General features: G+C 34.1%; 1 protein-coding gene across 4 annotated transcripts in view; it reads left to right on the forward strand.

Annotated features, from left to right (window-relative positions):
• LOC128998322 (E3 ubiquitin-protein ligase HUWE1) overlaps window positions 1-25,368 on the forward strand; it is a 173,687-nt gene that overhangs the window by 33,922 nt on the left and 114,397 nt on the right. For 2 of the 4 annotated variants that reach the window (XM_054424414.1, XM_054424416.1), the window contains exons 7-19: window positions 641-903; window positions 4,352-4,411; window positions 6,808-7,090; window positions 8,709-8,810; window positions 9,578-9,794; window positions 11,196-11,314; window positions 14,963-15,181; window positions 15,958-16,227; window positions 17,205-17,456; window positions 20,486-20,662; window positions 21,743-21,991; window positions 22,380-22,574; window positions 24,491-24,712. In XM_054424414.1, coding sequence (XP_054280389.1) covers window positions 641-903; window positions 4,352-4,411; window positions 6,808-7,090; window positions 8,709-8,810; window positions 9,578-9,794; window positions 11,196-11,314; window positions 14,963-15,181; window positions 15,958-16,227; window positions 17,205-17,456; window positions 20,486-20,662; window positions 21,743-21,991; window positions 22,380-22,574; window positions 24,491-24,712 — 2,628 coding nt within the window. The remainder of the gene's footprint in view (window positions 1-640; window positions 904-4,351; window positions 4,412-6,807; window positions 7,091-8,708; window positions 8,811-9,577; window positions 9,795-11,195; window positions 11,315-14,962; window positions 15,182-15,957; window positions 16,228-17,204; window positions 17,457-20,485; window positions 20,663-21,742; window positions 21,992-22,379; window positions 22,575-24,490; window positions 24,713-25,368) is intronic. The other 2 variants (XM_054424415.1, XM_054424417.1) reach the window with 2 other exon arrangements.

The raw sequence follows: 25,368 nt of genomic DNA on the forward strand, positions 1-25,368 counted from the left end.
CAAATTTGTTGTAATTTAGCTACCGGCACCTTTTTAGTTATTTAAACAGTTATTAAAATGAGAATGAATGTCTTGATAAAAAAAATATTTTCTTCTTTCTTGCAGTTGAGCCAATTCAAGTAAAAATTATGAAATAGGCAAGTAAAGCAGCTCACTGGTATTTCCAGCAGTTATTCTAATACATATGATTGAAAATAAATATTTTTTCACCTAAAATTCATATGTTAAGTATGAAATAGGCCTAATACCACATCAACAAAAATTTGTATTACACAAATGTGATACATTTTAATTATTGTTAATCCACTCAATTGACAATTATGAATAGAAAAATACCGTATTGCTTCGAATCGAGTTGCATCGAATCGAATCGAAAATCTTTTGAATCGAATCGTTGCTTCGAATCGAAAATTTTTTGCTGCTTCGCACACCCCTAATACTTTTAATTTAAATTTTTTTTAATGAGTTATGTAATGATTTTAGGGGTGTGCAATGCATCAGAAATTAATAGGAATTCTGATTTGATTAGATGCATCGAATCACGATTCGATTCTATGGCAATCAAAATAACTTGATAAAAAGAAAATCTTGTCGATTTTGTAAGAAATGCCTATGCTAATTGTTTAATTCCAACTTGCAGATGCTGCTGTTCACCCACCTACGCCTCGCCCACAGCTTCTCTGACCACGGGCTGAGACTGAAGTGTGTGCAGGCACGACTGCAAGCGTTGTCTGTTCTCCTATACTCCAACTCAGACGCACATGGTTTGCTCTACCCGGGCCTACTCGACGAACTGGTCCAACTTCTTGAACTGGACAACCCAGGACTTGTGGAGATTCGATCTGCTGCCCTCAGGACTCTGACCTCCATCATCCATCTGGACCGCAGTCCACATCTACCCAAGTAAGTAGGCCTAAGATGTAATCTATTATAAATTGGAGTCCCATACACTGCCATGTTTTCAGTTATAGCAGATTTGGCACACGATCCAGCTTTAAAGTTGATTACTATTTGTTTATTTACATCTTGGTATGCCCTACATGCAAAAGTTGGTTTTCCTGAAGAATGATCTTAACCTCTTAAAGGTACTTGTGGTTAAAACTAATGAAGATTTCACATCCGTTTCAGTTACTCTGTGGTAACTTAGATTCGGTAAAATGAGAGACTGCAAAGATGATTTATAAGAAAATCTGTTACAAAGTTTGTTAGGGGGTATAATTTGTGAAACAGTAAAGAGCCTCTATTCTATCATAAGATATGGCAAAAATTTCGGTTCGGGAGACAAAATTAGATTTTAATATCGGGGTTTAGTGGAGTCCTGCGTAATAGTCGTCTCACCTGAAATTAGTCACACCATACAATTTGTCCAGATAGCCTAGCCTACAATGAGATAGTCCAGGATACTAACGTGTTCCTTAATTAATTGTTGTTTGGAGTTTATTGGCTCATATTATAACAACAATGCTAGTAACTATATTAGCTTACCTTCAACAAGTGATGATCGCAGTCACTCGAAATATGCGTTGAGATCGAATTTAGTGTATTTAATACCGAGCAAATAAAACTATAACTGACAAGCTGAAAAACAACATGAATCGAACGTTACGTACTTGGTTAACACCAAAGTACTGTGTGTCCTAATAATACCCGGTCAATTGCCAGAGTCGTTTGTAACTAATTTTAATCGGTCATTATAATGTGGTGTTTGTAACACAAATTGAAATAATAAAACGTTTATAATGCTTGGTTATCACCAAAGCGTAGTTTAAGACAGAATCTACACTTACCCGTGTGCGCAGAATCCTGCCTGGAACATCGGTCATGCGTGATCGGCTAAACTTAAAATATAACTTCAAATAACTATATTAAGCGTGACTGGTAATTAAATAGAGCGTTATCATCATGGCTCTACACTTACCAGTGTTCGTATCGTCTCGGGATTCCTAGTATCGGCTTTTGTCAGATATTGTTCGTGAAGAATCATGTACTTAACGGTTCGTGACAACTCCCAGTTATTGATCCGTGAGAATTGGTTGACTCTCGACGGCTGAAGAACGACTGCCTAGTCTGGGCGCTTCTCGAGCGGTTCTCTCCTACCACCCCTGGTGTCGGGGTTGAGAACCACGGTCATCCCCTCCATATGATGTCACTATGTCCAGCGTTTCGTGGCGGCCTTTTCGTGAAACAAATCAACGTATTTGGGATGACTATGAAATATTACCCCACGTCAGAATTTGACCCGTTACAAAGGCCTTTGATAATGGGATCTTCCAGTAATCCGCCTTGATTCTTGTTGCTTCTTAACCCTTCATAGGTGTTACAACGGAGTTTTTTTTCGGGCGCATTTGTTTTTAATGAAATATGTACTTTGCTGATCAGCAGTTTAAAGGATAACCCACATAAAGGATGATTAATTAAATAGTTAGGGATAATTTACATGCCTCTTTCTAGGAACTGATTAATTATTATTACCCTCCTTCCTCCCCATACTACCCTTATCAAAGAGTTTGCTTTTGCATGTCCCGCTCGCGCTACATGCCCGCTACTTGGTTCCCGGTCACCTCTGGCATTGTTCTTTTGTTTGCTTTATACTTTTATAAATATGTCAAGTAAGGTTTTTATTAATTTAATGTAGGCCTACACATTGATTAATTATACATGGGTTTCATACCTTTTTGTATTAATGTATGAATAAAAATTCATTGTCTGTTTAGTGTTTCAATACTCGGAAAAATTGTCTTGTGTCACCGATTGTGTTTTGAAATCAAGGACACTCATGAAAAGTTAAATAAACATGTTGGGTTCCTAAAAATTCTTAACCTAGTTCTAAACTCGCTTTATAAAGGCTACGACTTATCTTAGTAATAAAACAGGCAAAGCCTTTAACTTAACTCTTTTTCTTCTTGACACAATCCTAAAGGTTTTATAATGTGTGGTAATTGATGTTGATAGAAATCCATGCATGTTGGATACTTCATTCATCCATTTGATAGTATGTTGATGTATCAAAATTAAAATTATAAATAATGGTTTAAATACAAAACTGAAAAATAACTGCTAAAATACTGGTAACCAAGTACCGGTAATTTACTGTCCTGAAGTTTTCTGTATTGCAAACCATTAAGGCCTAGTACACACACACACATATATATAACTTAAATATTTAAACTCCTTATATCCAAAATACTCAGTTATTGAAATGACTTATTCACAATGATCTTTTGTAGTAAGTAAATTTTCTTCGATTATTAAAGTAAGAAATTTATAACTGTGATCGTAATAGTCAAATCCAAGATAACAGTATTGGCAAGTAGTAAAAATTGAGAAATGCTAAGATTGTGTTTAGACCATGTGTTAGATGTTTAGTTTAAAATGAGTTTATTTAGTTAACTTTTTTCCCCATAGCTAATTACATGACATATTTGCAATAGTTAGTCTATAAATTTGGGGTTTATAAGATATCAAATTTTTTTTACAATAAGGGAGACAAAGGATAGGATAAGCAGGATTACCTCAAGAAATGAAGGCATCCCACTTCACATAACAACACAAGATAAGATAAATTGGTCTTGTGTTTTCTTATGTGTTACTGTAGTGAAGTGGGATGCCTTCATTTCTTAAGGTAAGCCTGCTTATCCTATCCTTTGTCTCCCTTATTCTCAGGCAATAAGCCCTTTCTATTCAAATTGTTGTTAAAATTTACATTACATTTTCATTGGCTTATGTTTGCCTCAATTTTATTAAGTAATTTTAAATTCCTACATTCATACATTTCAATGTTAAGGAAAAATTCTTAGTTAAAGCATGTGATCATAAATACCTGTAGTTGAAATGCCTGCGTATTTTACATTACTATTTATGAGTATAATTTAGAAATGTGCGAGTACTCAGAATTTTGGATTGAGGCGAGTTTGAAAATAAAACTCAAGGTTTTCCTCAAACTCAACAATTTTGAGCGAGTTTGGCGACAAGGTATCTAAACTAAAAATTACCTTAAGTTTGTTAAACTGTTGTTTCTATATTAGTGAAGTAAATAAGTAAATTTAAGTAGTTTGCTAATACGAAGAAGACAGCTCCACAGCAAGGCCTAACACTGCCTGCTCTTCCTTGTGATCGTGATTGTGATCGCCAATGGCGTCAACCACCATTCAACGAATCCAAAGAAGAAATCAGCTTGCCAAAGAGTAAAATGTTTGAAAACAAATTAATAGAGTTTTATTTTAATCCCTTCCCAACATTATAATATGTTCACTATCAACCACCCAAGTAGGCCTAATTGATAATGTACCAAATACTTTAAAATGCCGGTGTACATCTTGTTCAACTTACAAATACAATTATTTGTTTGTAGACAAATACCGGACTTCATATGTCCGGCATTAAATTTGCGGTTTCAACGTTTGCCATCCATGTAAGTATTGAACTGATATTGAGATATTTCTCACAGTTATTTATAAATGGTGAACTGTGTCGGGCAAATGCCCAGTGGGCTGGACATTTATAAATGGGCATTTACCCAGGCATTGATGCAAGAGCCCAAAAACCAAGCATGTATGAAAAGATTATATTTTTATTTAAGTTTCCGTTACCCCTGAACAATATCAGGATTTTGTCACAACCACGGAATACAGTAGTGATGTTTCCATTACTGAGGGAGATATTCAGGATTTTACAGTTATCGCGAAAAACTATGATGGTGTCTCTACAATTGTGGTAGATGATCACGATATAACCTAAAATGGCACACTTCTAGAAAGTTTTATTTTTATATTTATTGTAATATCTTTATTTCCCTTTAATGTGGTATTTATTTAAGGGTTTAAAATTTAAATTGGCCTAGTGAAATCTTTATAATTTCTGCATTAATTATTTATGTAGGCCACTTGAAAAACAACCCATAACTCCAAAATTACATACTATACTGTTTAACTGTTGTACATAAAGCCAGGGGTTGGTGTAGTAATCCTTACAGAAAATTTTGAAAAATTAAAATGATTAGTATTAAGAATCTATTTTTCAGTTGTCGGTACCGGTACGGAGATGTTGGTATTGAAAAATCCCTATTTTTAAGAATTTATTGATAAATTGCAATTTTACAGATTAGTTTTTAATTATCTTATTATTTAATCAATAATATATAAAAATTACATACTAGTGTCAGGCAATATTACAGTAATCATAAATTTTGTTTCTGTAACTGAGAATGCTTTCCCGATTTTTAAAACTAAAATAGCAAACTGTGTTAGCGCTAAAACAGCATTACGGGAGTTGGCACAAAAACACGTTGGAAAGTTTAGTATGAAAAGTACGACCTGAACTACCTGGAATTACTCATGAATTTTTTCTGGTTGGCCTGGTGGACACCCTAGATGAGGCATATTTTTTATTTCTCACTTTATGATGTTTGCTGTGCAACTTCTTTTCATTTGCATTTAAGAGTTTCCCATGTAGAAATGCTCTTGAAAGAGATGAACTATAAATTAGCTCAATTCTTTGAATATGTGTATTGAATATATACATGACAAACCTTTTTGGGCGTTACATTGTAGATTATTTACTTAAACTTACAAATAATTTGAAAATGAAATTATCAAATCTGCAAGGAACAAACTTATAAAGTCTTGTATAAATAATGTGATAAAATCTAAGTTTTTTGGTTGAACTGTCTTTTTAATCAATAAGTGAGCATACCTGGCTACTTGGAGTAAAGGGGAGGAAAAATAAAACAATGTAATAAAGGTATACTCTATGAACTGTTGCACCATCTATGGTATAGCTAAATTGTTGTTTAACACTGTGTTGTCCATGTTCGTCTTCTGTAGATGTAAACTACCATCATAGTTGTATCCAACTTTTTTGTTGCCAATTTAATTAATGACAAAGTGTTCTTTAAGTTTTTAAGTCTTGAGAAAAAAGAAATTAGCGTATTTTGGATTAATTTTCCCAATTTTCAAAATAAAAATTTGTGTTAATAATATGTGTTTAACTTGCAGACTATGAAATTAATCCAATCTATCTTTATACAAAATTAAGAGGTTAAGGACTGTTGTTTTTAATGTTTTATCGTATGTTATTAATATTAATCAGGTTTTTAACTAATAAATGTATTTTTAATAAGCATTAGGCCAATTAATAACTTTAAAATTAGTTTTATGCTCCCTACGTTTGTTTTTACTATTCATCAATTGGTAATATTGTAAATTGCATACTGTTTCAAGAATTGCACCAAGTATACTATCCACACATTATGTATGTAACAAAAAATACTCAGAGAAAGGAATAAAGGAAATAAAACAAAGACTCAGATAGTTTTCAAAGTTGTTGATTGGTACTATTAAATAACATTATTAAATATTAAGATAAATATAATAAATATTTCATCAACTTATACAGTGAAATATTATGCAATACAGGTACTTTTTTATGAACAATCATTGGATGTAACTAAAACATTGTGATATAAATGTACTTACCTTTTTTTGACTGTAACATGAATGTGTTTATTTTTCTTGCTCTTTTTCTTTGTATAATCTTTTTGTGTAAAATATACAAGGGAAGCATACTTTAATAACACAATCGATCATTGGAACATTATGCAATGCTTTTACACATTTTAACTATTTGTTGTTTTTAAGTTTAACTCATCTCGAACATAAGATCAAGTATTTGGCGGAACTTAAACTCGACTCTGCTCAAAAATCTTGTGCTCGCACATTTCTGGTATAATTATAAATTATGTGTTACATTGCCACACGTTTTATGCTCTAAGATTATAACTGATCCTTACTTGTTTATTTACTAATGTAGAAAGCCGGGGTCTCGACTGAACATGATCATCGACGTGACAGGAGCTGGGCTCTACCACGGGTTTTTGCCGCAGCTGGTTCGTAGCTGTATCACTTCACTGACCAGTGAGAACAAGGAAGGAGAGGAGGACCAGTTCCCGCTACCCTTGGCCACTGCACTGTTCAGCTTCTTATACCATCTGGCCAGCTACGAGGCTGGTGGAGAAGCCCTTGTCAGCTGTGGTATGATGGAGAGTTTGTTGCGAGTTATCAACTGGCCTGGAGTTGAGTTAGAACACATTACAGTAAGTTTCAAACATTTCACAATTTTTTTCATAAACTTGGAGCTTTTGCTCATGATCTCCTTTTTAATTGTGTATTTATGCTACATTCTCATGTTTGTTTTAGTAAGATATTGCAGACATTGGTTATAATCCAACACTTTTGATATTTGGGTGATTCTGGAATACTGACAATGCTCATATAGACCTACTGAGCTTATGCTATTTCAAAATAGTATTGCAAACATTTTCTTTCTCGATTGTTAAATAAGAACATTGTTTTACAATCTAGAATTTAATCCCACACGCAGATTTAAAATTATAATATAAAAGCAATAGTATAAAATCCGGCTTAAGTTGGTAAATAATTCACGAAAGAAAATCACAATTACTGTTTATTTGAACTCCTCATATCCGATCTTGATAAAACCTGCTCCTCAGGATAACCGACCTACAGGGTGGCCACAGATTAGACATTCAGGGAAAATCAGGAGTTGCGCATGAATTTTGAAAACTTGATTTTAGTCTGCAGTCATGGGATAAAATCAACAAAATATTCCGCGGTTACGGCAAAATCGTGAATATTTTCCACGGGCATGGGAAAACGTGAAAGTTCTTGCGGTCATGGTTAAATCGTTAACATTTTCAGAAGTCACGGTAAAATCGAGAACATCTTCCACGGTCACGGCAAAATCGTGAATTTCTCACTTAGGTTACGGCAATTCACTTAGATGTTACATCAATGCCATCATAGCAACATATTATCTTCCCCAATTGTGGCTAAAATCGTCTGTTTTCAATTGCGCATCTTTGCAAATGCTTTCTGCCGTCGTGGAAATATGTGTTCGGCTTGACTCGACTTGACCCGAGCTTGGTCCGATAGTATCCATATTGTTTTTTTTGTGAAATAAATACATTTTCTTGTAATATTTTGGAGTTTTTTTGCTCTTCCTGATATCCCAACTCTTGGCTGTTCCAACCATGGCCTGGTCCCGTTATGGTCGTATAGGAGGGGTTCTATTGTATAGTAGTAAAAAAAGAAATGTAAAATGCTGAAAGAAAACACTAGTTTACATGGGGTATCTCACTTGAATTTCCATCTTGTGCAGACAAAGTAAATTTTGTGCTTCTACTTTCCATTTATACTAATTATTGGTTTCTTTCAGCTTTTTACTACTATACACTCCTTTTTCTCGTTATTCTTTTCCGACTTCCTACCTTCGTTCTGTTAGGTACTTACCTAAGAATGGGATCACATTTTAAATCTTAGAACGTTTTGGAAACTTAGATTTTACTGATTGTACTGTGGTGGAGAATATCTACAATAATAATTCCTTGAATAACATACAACCGATCTCATTAACCCACTTACTCTCCCAAACTACTGATTACTCTCAAAAACCTTATTTGTTGTAAACAAACCCTTGACTAGATAATTGAATATACACTAGATTATTGGGGCCACATTTCCAGGGTTTTACTGTATAGGGATCTAAAGTTTCCATTTAGGCCAGGAATGGTGATTTATTTGATCCTGTATACTACTCTACAAGTACTGGCATAGATTAAAAGAAGTAGACATACTCCTTTTATCTATGGTACTGGTACATTATTGTTCTAACTGTCAGTTGATGTGTTGCAGTTTGTAACTCGAGCTGTGAGAGTTATTGATCTTATCACAAACATTGATATGCAGTCTTTCCAGAGCCACGGTGGCCTCAACAGTTTCATTAACAGACTCCAGGTATGACTAAACAACCATTATAATTTTAAATAATAAGTTCGTCAAACAATAAATAAAATAATCGTGAATTATTTAAAGATGATGAATGTTCTTGTTTTCAATTAAATTAAGCTGTTGATGCTCGATACATAACATGGCAACAATCGCATACTGTTTATCTAGTGGAATTTTAGAAAATAAGTTTTTTGAAGAAACACAATCTAAATACTTAAGCGGTTTTAACAAGCAAGGAATAAACATGTGTTTTTGGACCAACAACATATATGAAATTCTTTATTATTTTATAGATTACTTTCCCGTAAGCTTAAAAAACAAACCCACTAAAATTTAATTATTTTTATGAGTTGCCTGATACTGTAGAACAGTTCTTCCGGCTACATAATTTTAATAATCATTTTGAGTTAAATGAAACTAATTTTAAAGCTAAAATAGGTGAGCACTTACTTGACAGACCCTTTTACTCAATTGTATATTTTTAATATACCCCTTTTTAGTTTATAATAGTTCTATCATTCAATTTTGTTAATTCACATTTATCTTCTTGATTACTATTTTATTTTTTATATCCTGATAATTTATCTCTGACAATGCACCTATTCTGTATGTACTAACACATGTAAAGAATGTTATTTGCATTATAAAATATGTGTACGTCTTAACAAATACTTTTTAGTCTTCCTTAACAATACTGCCATATTATTATCACACTATCTAACCCTAAAGTGGATATACAGCTTGTGTAGTTAACTTCTAATTGAACGTTACAGATGGAAATTGCCATATGTAGGCAAGAGAAGCCTTTCGAAATACAGGTGCCTTGTCAGCGTCCTAGATCTGACTCTAACGTAGAAGGGGACTCATCGCCTCCCCCCAATACCTCAGATGCGGCCGAGCTGGACGAGGAGATGGTCAGAATAGCCAACTCTGTAGACAGAGTAGCTGTTGATAGTGACTCCTGTTCCTGCTCCAAAGATCAAATGCCTGGTATGTGTCCCATCTGTATGGACTAGCAGTAAAAATTATATTTTCTCTCTTAGTTTTCGGTGCTTTTAATCATTTACGTGACATAAACGATGAAATAGTTAAAGTAGGTTATTCATTAGTTTGCAGAGTTAAAAGCCAACATGCCAGAAATAGTGATTAACAGCACACCGTTGGAGGTTGAATCTAACTTTGTCTATTTTTATTTTAGAACTGGTAACGACTGATTTGGAAATGTGATGTCTTATAATGTTGTTTATTATACAATTGACCCGTATCATTGATAGTGACATAAAATGCATTAAAATCTTAAGTCTTGGTAGTGTGGGTTTTTTGAGGAAAACACTTGCTAGGAATATATCAAAGGAGAAGAAGCGGTTACACAACTAACTCACCTAAGAGTTCCAAGGAGTTGGGATTCTACACATTGTCAACCAGTTATCATAGAACTCTCACATTATCTATCTATTTATCATTCAAAACCATACCAATTTAAATTTTCTTATTAAGACACATAAGACACCAAATTCAGATACAAATTTTAGAAAACCCCATACTTTGCTTACTTTAAATTTAAATAATATATGGATCAACATTCTGGAGTGTATGTGGCACAAGGTTTAAAATATTTTGAAATTACAAAAAAATTCTTTAAGGTTAATGAATCGAGGTGTAACAAGCACATTATTTACAGAAAGGAAGATCCAGACTTGTTAATTACGTAGTTAACAAAGTACGTTTGTATATATGTGTTGGTTATACATATACATACATATGTACAACCTCATGATGTGCAACCTTAGGAACCAAAATTCCACATTTAACAACTACAGTTTCAATTTACAAATAATAATTTAATTGAATAATTGTAATAAGTCATTTAGCGGCTGATAAAACTAAAAAAAAACCTCAAACAGCCATATCATGTTATCCATTCAAGTGTAAAACGTTTTCAAAAGCTGTTTTTTAATAGACCATTAGAGGAATTTTAAAATAGCCTTTACTTGTGGTTATCGGAACATACTTTTTATGGACTGGACGATTTTTGTTATATTTAGATTTTTAGCTATTGTAGTTTGATTTTATGGTTGTATTTTATTCAAACCGACATGTGTTTATTTATTTATTGTATTTTAGATACTTTGTAAACATTTAGAATGACCTAGCATGCGTCTTGGCGTTGTCAATGATATGTCTGTATTCTTACAACAAATAAAGATTTATTACCTGTATTTTGTCGGGGTGCACAACGCATTTAACTATATGTTTCAAAATACTTTACTTGTACCTTCATTTTTTTGCTCAAAATTATAGTGCAAGTGTAATCCGTATAAACCTTTTATAAAATCATAGTTCAAAAAATTTAGTTTCTTAAAATATTAACTGATATTATTTTATTTTCAGAACCAACCCTTGATAAAAGCCAAATACCATATGATATTTACGGAAAATCAAGACATTGTCTTCCTCAGAGAGCAGCCCTACTTAAGTCTATGCTGAATTTCCTCAAGAAAGCTCTTCAGGTAAGCTGTAATTTGTTAGGTAATTTGTTTCCATCTAACTAACAGTGTTTTAACAAAAATCCTTGATACGTTGAGATAAGCATGCAAGCAAAATTATTGGCTTCTTTATCAACCGCAATCTAAATAAGCGTAAATAAATGAAAATAGATTTACCCTTTGAGTGCCAGAGTTTTTCGGTTATCATATCCCTAGAGTGCCAGAGTTTTTAACATAGTATATCCCAAAAGTGCCAGGCATAAAATCAACATTTTGCAAGGGTTTGCAAAAAGATCAATAACTTTTTTATTTGGTAAGATATTATTATGAAACCATTTTTGTTATGTAAGTTTAAAGTTTAGCTATAATATGCACATATAAAAGAAAAAATTCAAATATATATACATGTGGAAATTTATTTTTTATTTTTTTTAATTTTGTAGGTAAATAAACATTGTTCAAAAATAAGATTTTCGCCAAATAACTACAAGATTCATAGAAATATTTCCTGAAATTTTCATCAAATTTGGGCTGTAGGCGGACGAGTTATTCCCATAAATGTAAAAAAATGAAAAAAACTACAAATTAGCACACAAGACAGTAGCCTAACTTTAATCAAGAGTTAAAGTTTCATTACAATATTATTTCATGTATCAGACTAACTAGGCCTAGAATATTTATGGAGTATATGTTCACCTGAAAATATCCTGGAAATGTTATTCAATTTGGACTGCAAAGTGGACGAGTTCGCATAAAAAGCCAAAAAATAAAAATCGCCAAACTTGTTCGCGTAATGTCTGTGTGAGTTAGCATATTGCCTCTTATAAATTTAAGTCACTGAAACTGTTCTGTAAATAAAATAAAACAATAGAAATATATACAAGCCTAGTTTTAGTCTTTATCGAGGTTTCCTTATTCTAAACACTATTTACAACTTTTTCTCTAGTTTTAGAGGCAAACATGTTTCACTAAACACTCAGCATGAACACCAGTTTCACACCTTACACATATTGTGCGGGAGCTTCTCTACTTTCCTTCTGGATGATTTACACCAGAACAAGCTCTGCAAAGCTTTTCCTGTCTCCCTGGAAGTTTTCTAAGATCTAAGGCAGGTCGTGGAGCATCACCGCCGCCGCCATTATCATTGTCCAACTCCATCCACTCACATTTTGAAGCCAACCATTCTCTTGATAATTCTTCTATGATTGAAATAATATACTTGACTCTTGATAGTTTATTTTAAAAAATGTTAATTTTGTACAGGATATATGAATTCAACAGCATTCGGGCTAAAACATTGAATATAACTTTCTTGGCGTGTTTCATGGTGCGTCTTTAATCTAGGTACACATAAAGCATTTGATCAGTGGAGTCGATGCCACCCATCCCCATGTTGTATTGATGAGCTTTTCCAGACTTTCTTTTTATTATTACCCTACCACCCCTTCTTTTTGTATAACGTACATTTTCGGCTTAACAATTAGTCGATAAAATTAAAAATTGTTTAGTGTTTTTTCTTTTCTCTATTTGCCACAATTAAAACGGGCCCTTTTCTCATTTAAGTTTGTTGACCAACCCTATATTTGACCAACAATTGGTAGGGAATCCTCTTCCGGTCAATCCTCAAAAGTTCCAGTGGTAAAAGTGAGTTTTTCATACAACGTCCGAGCTAATGAAATTGTTGTGAAAAAGTTATCTAAATACAAGTGATGTCCCTTATTGAAATAATTACCCATTTCAAGCAATTTTAAAGCTACTGTCGTGGCCAATCCTGTCTCCGTAACTCTTGCACTTTCTTCCTCATTCCTCTTCGCCCTTTATAGCAAAAAAATGCTAAACAGTACCATGTTACAGAGTCTGTTAAGTACCCATAATTTTATACCCCACTTGTGGTGCTTTATCTTGGGTATGTACTGCGTCAAATCCACTCTCTTCTTTGTTCCGACTAAAGACTCGTCCACGGACAAAGCTTCAGTAGTGTAATAATAATGACGAAATAGTTTGTTGGCATGGTCAATGATAGGTTGGAAACGAGTACAGGGGTCGTAGCCAGGTTGTTCTCGAGCAGGTATCTTATCAGTGTCAGCTAAATGGACAAATTTTAAAATAAGTTGCAATCTGTTCCTGGTCATTATTTTTCTGAACCAAGGAGTCTCTTGGGTGAAGCTTGTATCCCAGTAGCTATGTATGCTGGGTTTTCTAATAATTCCCATATTCAGTATAATAGCAATGAATGCCTTCATTTCTTGTAAAGTTTCATTTATCCAGCTATGCAAACGACTGGCTGGACTGAATTGATTTGCCCGAATAAATTTATGAGCATAGCGGTTTGTTTTTGTAACAAAAGTTGTCAACAAGGTAGTTGTAAAGAATAATTTGAAATATTCTAAAGGCTTGCTGTTTTGAGGGGGACAGTGTTTGGGGCCTGAAAGTTCCTGAAAACAAAACTGATGTTGGAATGGATGATCATTTTCTTCATTTACCTGGTCCCAATCACTTGATTCTGGCTCATTTGGTACTTGAACTCGGACTCTTTGCCTACCCCCCTACCTCTGATGCCACCTCTTGTCCTGGGACCCTGTCCTAAAAGCCTAAGATCTCCGCGTCTAGCGGGTATTGGCATAGGCCTAATTGGTTGTTGAATATTATGAAAGTTATCACTATCAGTCTCATTTTCATTTGGTGAATTAGGCCTATTGGGAATGTCATTATGATACAAATCTGTCACTGAAACTTCTGGCGTAGGCCTAGTTTGTTGTGAATCAACACGCTCTTCCTCATCGGATGAAGAACTATCATGCCGAGTTCTAGTTCTGGAGGAAAGTAATAACTCAAGCCTACCTCTACCTCTTCTTGTATCTTCAAAAGATGTCCCAGGGAGCTCTGGATTGAAGGTCGGGTCTTTGTCAGTATCATCAACTTCACTTTCACTTGAAACACTATCGGGAGTGTCAACATTTGAGTTGCCACTTTCTTCACTGTCAATATTGAGTCCAGTTTGTCTCAGATGTTCGAAAATCGTGTTTTCACTTTCGGTGATATACTACGTCTACTACGTTCAGTCATATTTTAAAATAAAAAATTACGACACTGGTAAACTTTACAATAATAATAACTGTTGTAAATAACCTCAACCTCACAAAAAGCGGCAAAAACAATAAATGTCAGATGGCTGCGAAACCCAGTTGCAGACGCCACGGCGTCCTTGATTATGGCGCTAATTCATTGTTGTTTTACAATGTTATGTACTATAATAAGTTAAAAATAAATAACATGCGTTTGTTGCCCGTTTGTTCTTCTTTATTTTAGTGTTAATTATGTAAAGAAATCATGAAAAGTAATGACGTAATAAAAATTGTCCATAACAACAATATATCGTTACAATGTATTTTTCGCTACAACCACCAATGACGATATATCGTCGTAAAGTATTTTTCAGATGTTCCGTGCACAACGATATATCGTTGCGTGGCACTCAAAAGGTTAAATGGACACAAACAAAAAAATATCATATTATATCAAATATTGTTAAACTCTGCAAAAAAAACTATCCAAAAGGTTTTGCAGTAAAATAAAATGTGGGATGGCTAATGCTTGAAATGTTGTGTACACATTGTCACTTTAAGCTAGATAATTATATAAAACTAATATGTTTTATTTAACTGATTGTAGGACCCAGCATTCACTGATAGCATTCGCCATGTTATGGACGGGTCGCTGCCTAGTTCATTGAAGCACATCATCAGCAACTGTGAGTACTACGGGCCTAGTCTCTTCCTCCTAGCTACTGACGTTGTGGCTGTCTACGTGTTCCAAGAACCTGCCTTGTTGTCCTCCCTACAGGATGTTGGCATCACAGAAGTTGTCCTGCATGCCCTCCTTATAAAACATGTAAGTTTTATTTTGATTAAAGTCTAATGTGAAAATTATGTGCATTTCAGGTCGCATTTAAAAGTTGACTGCATTTCAATTTTACAAGTCTTCACTCAAGCCTGTAAAATAAATATTTTTAAGTACTTTTAATAGCTATAATTTTGTTTAAATAAACCCAAATAGCCCATTTAATTGAGTTGATAAGAATTCTTATTTCATTAAGAATTATATCAACTTAATACATTAACTGCCTATTTTACATTTTTGGAATGATTTAAAATATACATAGGCCTACACAAAATAAGTTTATTCCTCTATTTTGTATACAGTACCCTCTTGTCCACATAGTATAAAACATAACTCATATATTTAAGCACAGAAAACGAACTACTATAACCCAGAATGCCAACCGCATGGTAAAAAGCATTAAGCGGTTTGAGAGAGCTTTGCCTGTCAATCCGTAGGCAGCGCCACCAGCGTTGCTATGCTATTGCATGGCGCTGCCTACGGATTGACAGGCAAAGTTCTCTCAAAACACTTAATGCTTTTTACCAAGCGGTTGGCATTCTGGGTTATAGTAGTACGTTTTCTGTGATTTAAGGTACTTAAAAATATTGTTAGATTATATAACAAGTGGGGTATTCAAAATGTGTTTTAACAAACAAAATAATATATTTTTTGTTTGTTTGTTGTGACCTGGTCAGATTTTTGCAAGGCAATAACTGTTTGAATATATTTTCAAGTAAATAGTTGATAGCTTAAATTAAATATATTGTAAAGCTGTACATTTTTAGGTTCCTGCCACTAGAGAAGTACTGGGCTCTGTACCGAATGTGTTCAGTGCACTTTGCTTGAACCCAAGGGGTCTTCAATCTTTTATTCGATACAAGCCGTTTGAAAAACTATTTAAAGTGCTGTTGTCACCTAATTACCTGTCGGCCATGAGACGAAGACGAAGCTCTGATCCAATCGGAGACACTGCCTCTAACCTTGGCAATGCGATGGATGAACTGATGCGTCACCAACCAACTCTTAAATCGGATGCTATTGCTGCTATTATAAAGGTAGGACTTGAATAGTGCTTAAAAAAATGTTTTGTTTAACATGTAACATTTCCTTAACATTTTTCCTAACCCTCTTGGTGTCAGAAATTTTTTGTGTGGTGCCTGTTGATATCCAGGCATTTTGCAGCAATGTTTATTAAACACTATAACAAATCTACTTTGCAAAATAACTATACCTTGTTATATATTTTTATGCAGCTAAATAAATGCACATTAAAATTCAGCATAAATAATTTGGTCTTTATAAATGTTTTATAGTTAAAAAGTACTTAGAAAAAAAATACAAAATAAAAATATGTAAAAAATGTTTTTCCCCTTTTTTTAATGAGTATTAGTAACTAAATGAAACATCTTAAATAGCCATTTATTTATAAATATTGTAGCAAAAAAGAAAATATGAACTTTAGTATGGTCAACTTTGTTTTTAGGATAGCCATGAGTCATAAATATGATAAAGGAATAGTCGTAAAATCACTCACTAGGCCTATTACAATGACTTGTAAGTGGGGACATATAAGTGCACACGGAACATGGCCTAGCGCCTAGACTATATAGGAAAAATCATTTAACACATAAAGAATTAAAATAAAAAAAGGCCTGGAGATACCATTGATTAGTATGGGTACCCACATAGCAAATTCCATACAAATTGAACCACAGAAGTAGTCTATAGCTCTGTACACATCCAATAACACACCCGCTCTATATACAGCTCTCACTTAAAAACCACTTTCCTCCTAGAACTCAAATATTTTGATAGAAACAATTTTTTAATCATAAACTATGTATAGGGGAGAAAGTAAACACTGAGTGGTACAACTCAGTTTTTCCTATAGTCAATAGTGTGAGTGTCCTATAGTCAACAGTTTTCTGATGATTTCAACAGCCTATTCTCTTCTGCATCCTCTCATCCTGTTTTAAAGCATTGGCAAAGCAAGATTTGATTTGTAGCTAAATATTGGTGTTTTGCATCATAGCTCCTCCAAGATCTGTGTCAGCTGGGCCGAGACCCCAGGTATGTTTGCTGGAAGCCACAGAAAGGCAACAATAACGAGTCCCCCCATCCTGCCCCTCGTGTGTCTAATGAAGCAGGAAGTAGTGATGAAGAGGAAGAGGATGAGGAGGAAGCAAGTACCTCCTCCCATCCTCAACCAGCTCCTGAAACCACTCCTACCACAGCATTTAGCGAGAAAACACCAATCGCTCTAGTAGACTACATACTTAATGTGGTGAGTAACGTTACAAATTACCTAGAGTGGGATAGCTTGTTTAAGGTAATAAGATTTTGTTTCACCTTAAATTGTAATTGTAAATTGTTTTTGTAAGCAAATGGATTCAAAATTAGTAAATTACTATACCTTTTCCGATTTACTAAACAGAAAAATAAACCATCACACTGGCATACTTGTAGTTTAGCTTTGTGTAATTATTCCTACAATGAAGCAGTTATTTATCAATATAGGTATTCGCATTTTACATAAATATAATTTTTTATGTCAATAATATCTGAATGTGGCATACACATAGTCTTTCAGTAAATACATTGCAAGGACAGTTTACCAAAATTGATATTTTTCAACCCTCTCTTTTCTCAGTGGTATGTGTCAATCTTTAACTCATTAAGGAAGTAAGAGTTAGGCGAGGACTAGGCGTGAATTCAAGGAAGTCCACAGGTTGTCCATTATTTTTTCCGTGATGAACAATAATGTTCTCAACACCTTAGTCACTGCAATTTTCCGAGTCTCACCTATAAACCTTACCTAAATAACTGTCATGAAATTTTGATAGTTTATTATTTGAAAAATAAATTAATTTTGTGACTAAAATAAATATAAGAAAAATAGTTATAGTTTTTGAACAAGTGGACTGTATTTTGTTTTATTTACATTATGAATCACTTAATGTTTTTTTTTTCATTCTTCTTGAAGTTAAATACAATAATGTTGTAGTGATTTTCTTGAATTTAATTTACACTTTTTCTAATGGATCTTCATTTCAGTTCATTTCATTCTGTCTTCATTTATTTATCTTCATCACAGTCACCAAAGTCTCAAATGTTGTTTTTAAAAGATTTAATTGTTGAGCATTTTTAGAGTAGTAAAACTGCTTGCATTAACAGTGTTGCCAATCGATTAATGAAATATATATATTTTTAGATACAATGTGATATAATATAATTGATGTAATAACATATGATAATAATATTGAAATGAATTGTAATATAAGCTTTAATAATAATAAATTGTAAACATAAACATTGGTTAGTGAATTTTGATTGAGTTAGCCTATTTGGAATAATTTAAATATGAATGACATAAGAAAAACTAATAAATACTTAACAGTAACGATCTACCTCTGAAGGACGTAAATGTTCACGATTCTTAATGCTTAACACATAACCAAAACGTAAACCATAAACAAACTAACACAACACACGTCAAGCGGCAATGGCGTCGTCAACGTCTATAAAATGAACAGATGATGCTTCACAATAATTGAAATAAGAAATTAACAGGTTGACAAATCTACTCAAACAAAATACGGTTGTTCAGTCAAAACATCAACGAAATACATAGAGTCTAGCTTTTGTGTCGCCGGACTCTTGTGTCTTCCGCAATGGGTTAAGTTAAAAGTCCTTGGAGCCTAGCCGTGCTAACTCATAGAACAATTACAAAACTACAAACAATTTCTTATCTAATAGCGCCCTACATATTTAAATTACAATCGATTTTGTTATTTGAACAAATATTTTGGGATGGTAAATAAGTCATGAGTGGCTGTTTGAAATTAACATACAAGATGGCCGTTAGCCTTAAAGGATTCTTGAAGGTTTTGCGATGCGTAGATTTTGTTTCTAAATACTAAAATACTCCCATTGTGATTTGTATGGTCATACTAACTCTCCTCCTCTGTACTAAAAACAGCGTCTTTTAAAATACAGAACAATCTTTTGAGGATAAGCTCATTTGATGTTGGACTCAGATGAAGCCTAAGGTTGGATAGTAACTGGTTTATAATAGACATAAAGTATGCTTTCACTTCACATACCTCACTTACTGTCAGTTATTAAAACCCTGAGTAATCTTTTTATTGAAATAAATCTTGTATTGAAATAGTATTAATTCTTCCAGAGATAATATGCAATGGTATACACATATATTTGTTTGGTATAAACTAAAGCATATGATTGTGTTGACTTTGAAATTTTAATTAAAAAGTTAAAACTGTATGGGTTTAACGGATCTTCTCTAAATTTTCTTTCGTCTTATTCAAAAACCGAAAACAAATAGTAAATTCTAATGGGAAAAAGTCACAAGAAAGGAGAGTAAATTGGGGTGTTCCACAGAGATCAGTCCTTGGCCCACTTCTGTTTTTGTTTTTAATTTTACATTAATGACCTTCCAATGCCAATAACTATTATGCGGATGATACAACCGTTTTTCATAAAAATAATAACCAACTTGTACTTCAAAATTTAGTCCATGTCACAAAATTAAACGCATCCAAATGGTTTCATGTCAATGGATTCCTATTGAATAACTGTAAAACTCAAGAAATAAAATTTACATTGAAACACAGTTCTGCCCCAAATAATGAAAAAAGTCCTGTCACTACAACGTTTTTGGGCCTTCATATTGATAATCAACTATACTGGAATGAGCATATAAATTATTTGTCTACTAGACTATCTCGAGTAAAGTTTCTTCTTGGTCGTCTCAAAGATGTAATTCCAAAGAACTATTTGAGATCGGCTTACTTTGCATACTTTCAGTCTGTAGGTAATAAAATATGGATTGATATTCTGGGGTGGGTGTGAAGAATTGATGAAATTTTAATCCTACAGAAGGGGCTGTCAGAGCTATGAATGGATCGGAGCCAGACGAGCACTGCAAGCCTCTTTTTAGGGATTTAAGATTCAAACTGTAATAAATTTGTTTATTTATGATCTTACCCTTTATATCTAAAAAAAACCCATCACCTAAAATTCAGTATTCATAATCACAATACCAGATTTAAAAATAGTGCCTTATAAGAATCACATTGTCTGAGTAAGACCAGCAAGAGTGTCATCAACTTAAGTATACAACCTTTTAAAAAACAACATTGATGCTTATACACAAGAAAAATTTAAGTCCTTGTTTTATTTTTGACTTTGTCGATGATCTAATGTATCCTTATGACAAATAAAGATTTTTATTATTATTATTATTATTATCAAATTCTAAAGCCTGTATTTTAACCTATTTTTTGTTTTCAGATGAAATTTGTTGATGCCATTTTAAGCAACAATTCCACCGATGACCACTGTAGGGAGTTTGTTGCCCAGAATGGCCTGGTCCCACTACTGTCCATCCTCGGACTACCTAACCTCCCTGTGGATTATCCTATCACACCAGCTGCCCAAGCCGTGGCCTCAGTGTGCAAATCTGTATTGGTACGTGATAAACAGTACAGTCCTTCAAAATTAGCGTGATGCCTGGTAAAAACAGACAAATGTTTAATACAGGCGTAATATAGTACATTTTCCTTTTATTTCTCATATATAAAGTAGAACCTCAATAGTTTGACACTTTGTGGACTTAAGGGGTGTTGAACTATCGAAATGTCAAACTATTGGGAGTAAATGTAGTTTAATATCCAGGAAAGTAAAAACACAAGTTTTATATAGAAATCACCCAACTTATATACTAAAATGCTTAACAATTTCACTGTTCATTAGTTAAGTCTCACGTCAACAATAAATGACAAATTATGAAATTAATGTTCCAAGTCAACTTACATCATGACACAATAGTACCCACTAAATATCACTTGACAACATATTTTTCGATCTTCGATTGTTCGACCGACCAACATTTAATTCACCAGCCACTTTGTTCACACTTTCTCCGTTATCAATTTGTTTTAGTGTGTCTAATTTCATTTCCATCTAAACAAAACACCTTTTCTGTTTTTTTGTCCGACATCTTCAAACACACAAAACAAAACAGTGTAATTAAACTAAAAACTGCGTCGTTTTAAAGAATTTAAACTGAAATGGTTCACGAAATAACTGTGTTTCTAATCACCGGCTGCGACTCAAGCGAACTGATTTGACAACGTGACCCACAGTTGGTGGTGGGGGGAAGGGGGGATGTCCCGTGTAAACAATAGAATGTATATAACTGGAAAGAACTGGTCCCAGTCATTGACCGGCGTACGTATCAAAACAAAATATCAATCGCTAATGTTTAGACACAGCCTCAGCCAAAGGTTTACTCACTGTATGTATATTAAAATATTTTTTGTACAAAAAACATGACCTATACTATAGTCCTCGCCACCCTTATTTGAGGCAGCCCAAGGCCGCACGCCGTATATCTAGTGCGGCTTTGGGCTGCCTCAAGTTAGGGTGGCGAGGACTATAGTTCAAATTTAGAGACAACCTTTCAATCAAGTTCAGAAATATTTATAATTTTATTATTGATTTAATTCAGGTTATTAACTTGAGTTTGACATCAATTTATTTTTGCAGAACTTAGCTCACGAACCTCAAGTGATAAAGCAAGGCTTAGCCCAGCTCAAAGAAGTTTTGGAGAGGTTGGAGCCTCTTTGTAATAAAAGCAACCACCATTACAAAGGGTCCATTCTGCTGGAGGAACTGGCCAAAGCTCCTTGTATGGACACTGCTTTCTCCACACCTTCAGCCACGCCTTTACTGCACGCTATGGCTGCTGTTCACGGTTACGTCATTATGTTCGTCCATGTCTGCCGAACTGGACAGGTAAAGTTCAAGTCAACATCTCTCCTCTTGAACTTATCCTTATCAACTTGTCTATAAACAAATCAAGTAATCAGTATGCCACTAGAAATAGTTTTAATCTTTATGTTAGTAAACTGTTTTGATGATCAATTTGAATATGTTCAACAATCTACCAGTAACCATCAGACCCTCCAAGAAAGACAAATCTTAATTAGAAGTTATATGCAAATATTGCAAATGCAATTGCAAAAGATTTCTAGTAGTATGTACCACTTTTCTTGGACTTGGTCTATTCGGACTCCTAACGTCCGAAACTATAGTAGTGTACTACTTAAAAAGGATCACTCGACGAATGAAGGTAACCTAAACCATTTAGCCTAATAATATTTACCTAATAAATTGATTGCAGGTTGACATTCGTCAAATTTCCATGACAGCTTGGGGTACTGAGCCTGGGGTTAGTGTGTTGAGAACTCTTGCGGATCTGTACACAGCCCTTGTATGGGAAAGCACTGTTTTGCTGGCACTTTGTAGCGAGGACACCAGCCGAGAGTTTACCAGAGAAGACATCTCAAAAATATACCCTGCCTCCATGATGAGATTGGCACGTAAAACTTTGGCGCTATATTTATTTATAGACATCTTTTTGAATAGTATATTAACAAAAGTTTGCTACACATTCTTGTAATTCTATTGCTCTAACCAACTTTTAGAAATTCAATCAGAAAATTATTTTTATCAATTTAAATTAATACAAATAGTAACAATTTAATAATAAAAATTAAAGAATAAACAATTTTAATTAACATCAATGTTTTAATATTTTAATTATTTTAATTTAATTACTTGGTGTCTTCCATACAAGCTACTGATTTGTATTTACCGCTTTCTCTTACTTCAAGAATATGTCTTACCTGGAGATGTACAAAGTATCACCTTACCAGTATTTTATTTAGTAGGCCTAATATAAGTAATCAAATTAAATTTTATTATCTTCTGTACCTGACTGAAACATTTCATCGCTACAAAATCCAAAGCAAATTGTCTTGATAGATTCAACAGGGTGTCCACAGTTCTTTGAACCGGGAAACCGGGAATTATGCATCAATTTCGTATTTAACCGGGAATTTTCAATTTGCCGCGATCGCGCATGAAGATGACTTTTCCGTGACCGCGAGAGACGATGATGATGTCCAAACGGCCGTGGGATTCGTTATTGATTTTGCCGCGATCGCACATGACGACGATGACGTTTGCGTGACCGCGGAAGACGACGATGACGTTTCCGTGACCGCGGGAGCAGACGATGACGTTTCCGTGACTGTGGGAACAGACGATGACGTTTTCGTGACCGCGGGAGACGATGATGACGTTTCCATGACCTCGAGAGACGAAGATGACATTTCCGAAATCGTGAGTGAAGACAATGACGTTTCCGTGACCGCGGGTGACGATGATGACGTTCCCGTGTCCGCGGGAGAAGCCGATGATGTTTCCTTGACCGCGGGAGACGACGATGACGTTTCCGTGACCGCGGGAGATGACGATGACGTTTCCATTACCGCGGGTGACGACGATGACGACTATGACGTTTCCGTGACCGTGGGAGATTACGATGACGTTTCTGTAACCCTGGGAGACGACGATGACGTTTCCATGACCGCGATATAACATCACGATATAACCTCGAGTCTGGCTTGACACAAAAATTCAAAACGACACACTTCTAGAAAGTTTTATTTTTATATTTTTTGTAATATCTGCAATTACTTTTATCGTGGTATTTGTTTAATGTGTTTGGAAGGTGGAAGGGTTTAAAACTTAAATTGGCTACTTGAAATTGTTGTAATTTCTGCATTATTTATTTCTGTATGTCACTTGGAAAACAACCCATAACTTCAAAATTACATACTATATGAAAGTACGTAAAGACACTGGTTGGTGTAGTAATCCTTTCAGAAAATTTGGTAAAATTGAAATGATCAGTCAGTATTAAGAATCTATTTTTAAGGTGTCTGTACAGAGATTCGATAGATTTTGGTATCAACATATCACTATTTTTAAGTAGTTATGTATAAATTACAGGTTTAAGGATTAGTTTTTAATTTTCGGATTATTTAATCAGTAATATATAAAAATTGAATACTTGTGTCAGGCAATATTACAGTAATCATAAATTTTGTTTCTTTAACTGAGAATGCTCTTTCTCAAAACTAAAATAGCGAGCTGTGTTAGCACTAAAACAGCATTGCGAGAGTTGGCGCGCAAAAAACTTTGGAAATTTAAGTATGAAAGTACAAACTGAACTACCGGGATTTTTTTTTACTCATGAATTTTTTCTGGTTGGCCAGGTGGACACCCTGTTCAAGTCTTAATTTTGAAGTCTTACTGTTAAAATATCATGTAATATATCAAATATCATGTAATATAATACTGTTTATTTTCATATTTATGATTATGTTTTTGTTAAATGGTTACCTAATGATAATAAATTTAGTCGTTAACCTATGACAATTTTAGCAGGCCGAGTCCATGGAAGTGTCTACCGAAGGCCAAGACTTGGGAATGGAGGTAGATGAAGACAAGTTTAAGTGCTCGGAAGAAGAAAAGATCAACAAGATTAACAGCAAACCTTCCCCTCTAATACCACAAAACATCAAACTCAAATACATCAAACCTCTGCTTGGGGCTTCCTCACGTCTAGGAAGAGCTTTAGCCGAACTATTTGGTCTACTGGTCAAGGTTTGTGTTTGTCTTCTGCTATACAAACTGATTGGCCCTATGTATGAAAAAATGCAGTGCTTGTTGAACTGGATTAGTTCAATTTTGATTCTCTATTTTAAACTCGTGGTTTCAAAATCTAAAAAAAATAGAACATTTATGAATTCACTCTAAAACTAACTCTCAAATACAAAAAATATGGATTTTGTATGAAAAAATCTGGTTGTAACCTTAGGCATTTAGTAAAAACCCTTTCCCGAGGAAACTGTGTTAACATTTCATAACTCTCAGTACCTCTAGATCCAGATACGTTTTTACTAGGGGTGTGCGATGCATCGAAAATGCAACGAAATTCAAAAGATTGATGTTTTAGACTGATAAATTTGGTATTTTTGTAGGCCTGCTATAGTGCTATAGTTAGGTGCTATAGTGCTATAGTGCTATGTATACCTTGTAGTTTGCAGGTCTGATTCTTTCCTCTCATTTTATCACTGTAAACCAATTGAAAGTTTCAGTATAAATCTTGCAAATGTTTTAATTTGTTTAAACCAAAATGTATCTTTATTTGTAAAATCAATATTATAAAATAGGTAACTTGCTTAACAATGAGATTCTGCAAGTGAAAATTATGAAATAGGCAAGTAACGCAGCTCACTGGCAGTTCCAGCAATACAGGC

The sequence above is a fragment of the Macrosteles quadrilineatus genome, unplaced genomic scaffold, assembly GCF_028750875.1.
Source record: "Macrosteles quadrilineatus isolate MER2022 unplaced genomic scaffold, UCM_ALF_1.0 Scaffold_7__1_contigs__length_78375512, whole genome shotgun sequence".
NCBI lineage: Eukaryota > Metazoa > Arthropoda > Insecta > Hemiptera > Cicadellidae > Macrosteles > Macrosteles quadrilineatus.